General features: G+C 51.8%; 1 protein-coding gene across 1 annotated transcript; it reads right to left on the bottom strand.

Moving 5' to 3' along the window:
• Positions 1–850: 850 nt before the first annotated feature.
• On the bottom strand, positions 851–8,408 carry LOC137650825 (uncharacterized). Its single transcript, XM_068384006.1, has 2 exons — positions 8,140–8,408; positions 851–1,877 (listed from the first exon to the last, which is right to left on the bottom strand). The coding sequence occupies exons 1-2, from the start codon at positions 8,406–8,408 to the stop codon at positions 851–853; spliced, it is 1,296 nt and encodes a 431-aa protein (XP_068240107.1).
• Between the last annotated feature and the right edge of the window lie 889 nt (positions 8,409–9,297).

The following is a 9,297-nucleotide window of genomic DNA, read 5'->3' as shown; positions in this document are numbered from 1 at the left end:
CAGAGAGGAAGGAACACAAAGTAGCTCTCTTCTTTATAACACCTGCAGTAAACAAAGCAGCCAGCTCGTTAGAACCATCCCTAACTGCCCTGTCCATACAAGACTTAAGTTGGATAAGATTACTTGTGTCCGTGTCCTTAATTTCGGTTACTCTTCTGCTTAATGCTTCCAGTGACCAGTCAGGCAAATTAAATACCTCAAAAGCCCTGAACAATCCTTTCAAGAGATGATCAAATTCCGACATTGACCACCACACTTTAGTCTTCCTCATTGCCAGGCGACGGGAAGAGTCCACCAGGTTTGAGAAGTCTCCCAGCGCAGACGCCGGAACTCCCAAACCCAAGACCTCCCCCGTCTCATACCAAACGTTCAACTTAGAAGCTAACTTGGCTGGTGGGAAAGCGAAGCATGTCTTACCCAGAGCTTTTCTTGAATCCATCCATGCTCCATTAATTTCAATGCTCTCTAAGAAGAGTGGGAAAGCACCATTTTTGTGTAAAAGGATGTCTTTGCTGCTTTGCCTAACGTAAACTCAGAAGGGGGAGATGGCGGAGCAACTGGTGTAAAATTGTCTGGAAATAATTCCGAGAAGACTAGCATTAGCTTTTTGAAGTCCACCGAATGTTGAGGTCATCTCTCCTCTTCTCCCTCCGAGATATCCTCCAATTGTTCCTCGCGCGAGAGAACCTCATCTGGATCTTCTATAAAATCAGAGATTGGTGCTGTGCTTTGATCCAAACGTTGACCTTCCTGTGCAGGTGCATCAGTGGTGACATGGGTGCGCTTGCGTTGTTCCATATCCACATCCAATTGACAGCCATCCGCCATGCGTTTGCTGTCACGATTGATTTTACAATAGGATGAATCCAGCTGGCGCTGCCGCTCCGCCGCGTCCTGGCGTGCCGCTCTCACGCTCCACGGCGTCCTGGCGCACAGCGCTCATGCGATGCTCGCGCTGCCGCTCCGCGGCGTCCTGGCGCGCCACGATCACGCGATGCTCGCGCTCACGCTCTGCCCATTCATGACTCGACTGGCGTGGGTCGTCACGGTGATGCTTGGCGCCTGCCTGGTGCTGCCTCTGACGCTCCGATCCTTCATTAATTAACTTCTGAGCCTCGTCGCGCTGCTGCTCAGGCTTCGCCTGCGCCTCGCGCCTGCTCCCATCCTGCCGCTTCGCGGTTCGCTCCGCCATTTGGCGAACGAAATCATGCTTGGACTGACGATCGGCTGTATGCTCTTTTAATAGTTGTTGTGAAACAGAGCTCTCCCGAGACAAATCTACCTCATCCTGCCGCTGAGCAGTGAAACTGGGAGATCGCCTGTGCGATATCACGTCAGTCCCAGAGACAACAGGCCGCCTGTGCGACAACGGGTCTACCACCAAAGACTGACGCCCAGTCGCACTGCCAACAGCTGGTCGATAAGACTGCATCATCGACAAGAGCTGTTGTTTCATGTCCAACAACATAGCCCACTTGGGATCGCCTTGAGGAGACAATTGTGCAGTCTTTTCTATAGCGAATTCGCCCTCTTCATTGCTCTCCAATCGTTCACCCCTTTCGGGAGAAGAGTCCCAGTCCGAAGGGAGAGGCAGAGCATGAATCGTCACACCTGAACCAGATATTAACTCCGCATCCGAATCAATTACTCTATCTCCATCGGAATCCACATTCGAGCGCTTCGCAGGCGAACACTCGTCCAGGGACCGAAAACATTCAGGTGTCTCCCAATGACTACAGCCCGGCTGTTGCAGGGAGGAAACGTGCCGCTGTTCCACTGACTGAACTTTCCTCTTAATCGGTCTAGAAGCTTTACACCACTTATCGTCACGTGACCCTTCATCTGAAGAAGGGGACAAAGCACTAACCTCACTTTTCCTATGGTGAGTGTGAGTGACCTGAGCTACGTTACCAGGATCACTCGAGGGAACGTCTACGCGATTGATGAAGCCTCTCGTTCCCTTTCGCCCTTCGACATAACTTCTCCCCTTCCGGGAGCTTGACAGAGGTCTTAAGCTAGGCGAACGACAGGATCACGCAGGTGCGCCCTCCACAACACTTAACACATTCGTCGAACTTTTAACACTTGATTGATCACTAGTGAGACCACTTTTAAGTAAATTAATTTCTGACATAATTTGTTTTTTGTCCGCCGTTAAAGATTCAACCCTCACACCGAGAGCTTGAATTGCGGACAACATCTCCCTCATCGTAGGTTCTTTAGGCTCTTGATCTACCACTACGGGGGAAGAAATAGGATTAATGACATCAGACTTAGATAAATCCACAGAACGGGAAGAACTACGTCTAATCCTATCTTTCTCTAATTTCTGAGTACAGTACAACGCTCATAAGCTACCCACTGATTTTCTGTTAACGAAGAACATTTTTCACACCGATCGCCATAAGCACACGATTTTCCCCTACATTTAACACAAATTGTGTGCGGATCAACAGAACCTTTAGGAAGGCGAGTCTGACAACCCTTACTACACTTCCTATATACAGGGGAGGGGTCGGCCATATTGAAAAGTAACGAGAGAAAATTAAACAATAACAAAGGTCAAAATAACTAAATAACCCCAAAATAATAAAGATTTCAAGAATATTTGATAAGGAAATCACTAAAGCGAAAGCCAAAAACAAAAAGACAAAGTACATCACCAAATAAACCGTCCAATTGAATGTAAATAGCGAGTGAATTTTCAACGTTCTAGCCAGTATGGCCGGCAGAGAAAATCTGAATAAGTTGGAGTAGTTCTACCTGTAGTCCACCAGGGTGCTAGTGTACACCTGGCATACCTGCGTTAGCCGCGAGTTTTGAATAGTTCTGCCGGAGCGTCAGGGACTTTAACCATTCTTATATAACCAGCGGGTAAGTTTTATGTTTAAAATTTTTATCTATTGTTTGACAATAAATGATTAATTGTTTTGTTCGTCTTATTTCACCCTAATCATTTTAATAAAGTTATGTGTGAGCATTCCTTTCATTCCTTTTTATTCTGCATAATTATATCGAGCAAAGGTAGTAACTTTGTTCCTATATGTATACAAACCTTTATAGCTAGAAGTATGACAAATTCGGAGATAATTTGTATTTTTCCTAACCATACAAACCTTAGCTATTTACATGGGGTATTACTTTCGGCGTAGCTGAATGACGAGCCATTAGATTTTTAACGAGGGTTAACTACCCCCTCGCTAGTTAGCGAGGAGGTAGGGGAGGGGTAATTAGCTACCCCTCGCCCCTCACACACCGGTGAACTGATTCACTTCGCTTAGAGGTAGGACTTCACGGGGGACAGGGCTGGCGGGCAAGTATGTGTAAATAGCTAAGGTTTGTATGGTTAGAAAAAATACAAATTATCTCCGAATTTGTCATTTGTTCCGTAACCGAAATACAAACCACGCTATTTACATGGGGTGACTTAACCCTTAAGAAGGGTGGTAAGTCCCAGCCTTACTGGCTTTGGCTTTGCCCGGGGACTCAGGATCCGAGTGTGTAGCACTCGAGATGAGGAGTCCCTGGACCTCGCAAGTTCCTTGCTCCGCAAGGAACGTGCAGCCTACATAAGCTAGTGTGTGAAGGAAAGAAGTGTGACTCGTCCTAGGAAGTTGACCTGAAGTCCTTTAGATGGAAATCTAGGCTAGAACGTTCCCAATACCACCTCGTCAGGGTATGGGGGACGCGACAGTATTATTTAATACTAGGAACACAAGGAAGCATGGTTTACCTGCAGTGGTTTGAGGTCAGCTGTGCAGAGAACCCAGGATGCTGCTTTCCCCAAGAGAGGGGAGGATGAAGAAAAGAGTAAGGGCCACACATACTTTTTCATTCATGCAGACTAAAACTGGGTAACAATGCCCTCAACCTTCTGCTACTTGTCCATTAAGGAGCCTGAGGTTAGATCAGCTGTTGTGCAGCCACCACAGGGCCAATAGAGAACGTATCGAGCCTCCTGTGGGTCACGTCCTGCAGGTAGTGGGCTGTGAAGGTCGTTTGACGCTTCCAGACCCCAGCTTGTGGACCCTGCGTCACTGAGAAGTTTCTCTTGAATGCCAGGGACGTAGCGAGGCCTCTGACATCGTGTGCTCTCGGGCGACGTGACGGAGGAGGGTCTGGATTCAGGGAATGGTGGATGACCCTGCGAATCCAAGCTGAGATGGTGTTCTTAGTGACTCTCCTCTTCGTCCTTCCTGTGCTCACAAACAGGGCTTGCACTCGAGGACGAACTGCAGCTGTTCTCTTAAGATAGAGCCTCAGACTCCTTACTGGGCACAGTAGGAGATGGTCTGGGTCATCTGTTACAGAACGGAGACTCGAAATCCTGAAGGAGTCGAACCGTGGGTCCGGAACTCCAGGATTCTGAGTCTTAGCAACAAACTAAGGGATGAACCCGAACGTTACCTCCCCCCATCCCCTTGAATGGGCGACGTCGTACGAGACACCATGAAGTTCACTCACTGACTCGCTTGGCCGAGGCCAGAGCGAGCAGGAATACCGTCTTCCAAGTCAGGTGATGATCAGAAGCCTGGCGTAATGGTTCGAACGGAGGTCTCTTAAGAGACCTGAGGACACGAACCACGTTCCATGGAGGTGGTCTCACTTCCGACTGAGGGCAGGTAAGCTCATAGCTTCAAATGAGTAGAGAAAGTTCCAGCGAAGAGGCTGAGCGATAGCCTTTCACCGCCGAGACCGAAAGGCGCATTTCTTCCCGCAAATACACAAGAAACTCCGCTATTGCTGAAATAGTGGCATCGAGGGGAGAGATATCCCTTCCACGACACCAACCACAGAAGACTCTCCACTTCGCCTGGTAGACCCCTGCAGATGACTTTCGCAGGTGTCAAGACATCCTCTCCGAAGAGGCTGAGCGATAGCCTTTCACCGCTGAGACCGAAAGGCGCATTTCTTCCCGCAAATACACAAGAAACTCCGCTATTGCTGAAATAGTGGCATTGAGGGGAGAGATACCCCTTCCACGACACCAACCACAGAAGACTCTCCACTTCGCCTGGTAGACCCCTGCAGATGACTTTCGCAGGTGTCAAGACATCCTCTCCGAAGAGGCGATAGCCTTTCACCGCTGAGACCGAAAGGCGCATTTCTTCCCGCAAATACACAAGAAACTCCGCTATTGCTGAAATAGTGGCATTGAGGGGAGAGATACCCCTTCCACGACACCAACCACAGAAGACTCTCCACTTCGCCTGGTAGACCCCTGCAGATGACTTTCGCAGGTGTCGAGACATCCTCTCCGCAACTTGTTGCGAAAAGCCTCTCTCTGTGAGGAGATGCTGGATAGTCTCCAGGCGTGAAGCCGAAGCGATGCTACGGCTTTGTGGAAGATGTTGCAGTGTGGTTGCCTGAGTAGCTCGTGTCGTGGAGGAAGCTCTCTCGGGAGTTCCGTCAGGAGCTGCAGAAGGTCCGGGAACCATTCTGCATGATGCCATAGCGGAGCTATTAGGGTCATTGACAGGTTGACCGATAGTCTGGTCTTGTTGAGCACCCTTCTCATCAGACATAACGGTGGGAAGGCGTAAACGTCGATGTCCCACCGTTGTTAGAAGGTATCTTGCCAGAGTGCCTTGGGGTCCGGGACTGGGGAACAGTACAGCGGAAGCTTGAAGTTCAAGGCTGTCGCGAACAGGTCCACCATCGGGGAACCCCACAAAGTCAGGACTTTGTTGGCTACTAGACGATCCAAAGACCACTCGGTACTCACTATCTGCGAGGCTCTGCTCAGACTGTCGGCGAGCACATTCCTCTTGCCCGGAATGAAGCGAGGGACTTCGGTCCATCTCAGTACCTCTACTGCAAGATGGGATAGCTGTTGTGAAAAGGTACCTCCCTGCTTGTTGATATAAGCCACCACCGTGGTGTTATCACTCATCACCACCATGGAGTGACCTGCCAGGGGCCGTTGGAACTGTTGAAGTGCCAAATATACGGCCTTCATTTCTAGCAGATTTATGTGGAGGCACTTTTCTGATTCTGACCATAGGCCTGAGATCCTGTGGTTCAGAATGTGGGCACCCCACCCTTCTTTTGAAGCGTCCGAGAACAGCATCAAATCCGGGGGGAGGACGAGAAGATCCACTCCCTTTCGAAGGTTTCCGTCCGTTACCCACCACTGAAGGTCCGTCCGTTCCGCAGGACCCATAGGGACCAGAATGTCAGGGGAATCGTGGCCTTGATATCACCGGGACTTGAGCCGCCATTGCAGGGATCTCATCCTGAGGCGGCCGTTTGGAACCAGACGGGCTAAGGAGGAAAGGTGACCTAGGAGACGTAACCACGATTGGGCTGGAAGCTCTTCTCGACTGAGGAAAGGATCTGCGACCCTCCTCAGCCTTGCTATCCTGTCGTCTGATGGAAAAGCTTTGTGGAGATTGGTGTCCAATATCATGCCTAGATATACCAGTCGTTGAGATGGAAGCAGAGAAGACTTCTCGAGATTTACTATGATCCCTAGATCTTGGCAAAGTCCCAGAAGCTTGTCTCGGTGTCGAAGAAGGGTCGACTCCGAGTCTGCCAGGATCAGCCAGTCGTCCAGATAACGGAGGAGACGGATGCCGATCCTGTGTGCCCACGAAGATATCAAGGTGAACACTCTGGTGAATACCTGGGGTGCTGTGGAGAGATCGAAACACAGCACCTTGAACTGGTAGATCTTGTTGTCTAGGCTGAATCTCAAGTACTTCCTGGAAGACGGATGGATTGGGATCTGGAAGTACGCGTCCTTCAGATCCACTATACAGTACACATGAAGTCTTGCGGTCTCACTGCAAGTCTGACCGTGTCTGCTGTCTCCATGCTGAACGGAGTTTGTTTGACAAACTTGTTCAGGGCTGAGAGGTCGATGACGGGTCTCCAGCCTCCAGACGTCTTCTTTACAAGAAAGAGTCGACTAAAGAAGCCTGGGGAGCCGTCCACGACCTCCTGGAGGGCATCCTTCTTGAGCATGGTCTCGACTTCTGCCCGAAGGGCTAGCCCCTTTACCGATCCTATGGCATAGGAACTCAACAACACTGGATTCGCTGTCAGGGGAGGAAGAGATGTTATGAACGGGACGCGGTATCCCTGACTGATCACGGAGATCGTCCAGGAATCGGCCCCGAGTTGCTGCCACCTGAATGCGCAACTTTGTAGGCATCGCCCCACTGGTAGACATGCAGGGGGATTGCCAATCCTAGCGCTTGGGGCCTTGGCCGCTCCCTCTAGGATTCTTGCCTCCCCTGGAGGACTTTCCGCCCTTCTTGTCTTTGACAGGAAAGGGCTGTTTTTTGGACACCTTCGTCTTTGCTGCCGGTGCCGGTTTCGTCAACTTGGACTGGCGAGGTTGTTGGGGTGCTGGAGGTTTGTAGGGCTTAGATGTAAGAGCCCTTTGGAGGAGAGAATCGTGGTTCGATTTCTTCCACCTCTCAGCTGCCTGTTCCACATCCTTGGGCTCAAACAGGCACTTTCCTAGGATGGAAGAGTGTCTCAGCTTGCAAACATCCACGGCTGGGACCTTCGGGTGGAACCTCTCGGTCACCGCATCTCGTCGTTTCAAGATCGAGTTTGCCCACAGGTTCGAAACTTGGTGGGCCAGAAACTCGATGGTACGTGTGCCCGAGAGGAGGAAGGTCTCCAGGGCCTTCCTGGTGCTTTCCTTGGACAGATCCTCGGAACGCAGCAGGATGCCAAGAGACCCTAGCCAGACATCCAGCCACGAAGTGGCCTGCATGGCACACTTTGCGACCTTCTCCTGACTCAGGATCTCCGTTGCCGAGAATGTCACCTGCCGGTTGGAGTCTCTCAAGAGAGACTCCCCTGGTAAGCTCTTCCACGGAGTGGTGGAGCGGGAGAGCTAAACAAGGCTCCTCCATGATCTCAAAGTACCTCCTCTGTTGGACACGAGGAGGTGGGAGGAGCTTATTACCAGCAGAGGAACAGCTGGAGGAGGCGAGTTCCGAAAGCTGGCCCTTAACCTTATCTCTGGCACTCTTCACCCATTGGGACCAAGGCAGAGCCGCACTGGGCTTGAAGGGTTTTTGAGTGCCATAGACTTTGTCCAGGACCGTATCCTTGCCTTCACGAGGGGCGGTCTCGGGGTCCTTGAACTTGTTGAGATGCCTCATCAAAGTCAGGACTTGCCAGAACGCATGCTCTGAATCATGCTGCTCTCCTCCTGGTGAATTGGCAGCAAATTCTCCTGTCCCCAACTGATCTACTTGAGGGGACACGTGGACATTCTCCTGGGGTCTCGCTAGCTCTGGTCGAATCCTTGAAGAAGACTTCGGGACGGTCTTCGAGTCCTTCGGTTCCCTTCTAGGAGGGATGCAGGACTCAAGCAAAGAAGTCTGAGGGCTCTTCTCTGCCCCAGCATGTGACGATTCTCCTACTTGTGGTGGGGTCTCTCCCATTGGTGTGGTGGGAGAAGGTCTCACCTCGGTAGATTCTCCTGAGGACGGAGAAGCTTCGTCCACAGGAGAAGTAGAGAATGTCTGAGGGGGGGAAGGAGCCTTCCTTACAGACTTCTTAGGAGCCAGTTTGACCCTAGGAGAAGTCACCACGAACTCTACTCCTCTCTTCCTCTTCAGTGGGGTCGTTGGTTTGAGACCCAAATCAGCGAAGGCAGGCTTAACAGCCTGGACGACAGCTCTGATAAGGGACCCAAACCAAGGCTGACGACTGACAGACGCAGTGTCAGAGACTCCCACTGGAGGGAAGGGGATCGGGCGTTCCTTTGGAGTAGACACCATAGGGCCTGCCTGAAAGGAAGAAGAAGATTGGTGCCTAGACCTCTCTGAAGACTTCCCCTCCTCCTGCGAGCGCGCTGTTCTGCGCTTGCGGGGGGGGGGGGGGGGGGGGGGGGATCGTGAAGATGATGACCTGGTTGTACGCGCTCCTGAAGACTCGCTCGGCTGCTCGCACTGCGAAACCCATCGGGAATCGCACTTGGGGTCGCGCTGGTGCTTGCGCGATGAACAAATCACAAGTTTGCGCGCGATCGCGCGGGCGCGCGGAGATGAAAGTGCAGGCGAGGGGGCGCGTGGGAGCGCGCGGCCGTAAGGGCGAGCGTTGGCGGCCGGGCAAATGATGGCACGCAGGCGAGTGGCGGCGCGTTGGCGAACGGTGGCGCACAGGCGAGCGATGGTGCGTAGGGCGAGAAGGTGAGCGATCGCGCTCAGGAGAGATAGCGCGTGGGCGCGTAGGTAACCTTCGGCGAGCAGGATCCTGTGTGCGCGGGCGCGCTGAAGAGTGCTTGCGCGCAGGCGATAGATCGCGCGGGCGCGCAGGAGATCGCTGGCG

This window comes from Palaemon carinicauda, chromosome 1 (assembly GCF_036898095.1).
Source record: "Palaemon carinicauda isolate YSFRI2023 chromosome 1, ASM3689809v2, whole genome shotgun sequence".
NCBI lineage: Eukaryota > Metazoa > Arthropoda > Malacostraca > Decapoda > Palaemonidae > Palaemon > Palaemon carinicauda.
Note: the sequence above shows the minus strand (reverse complement) of the source record. Positions and strands in the feature narration are given on the sequence as shown.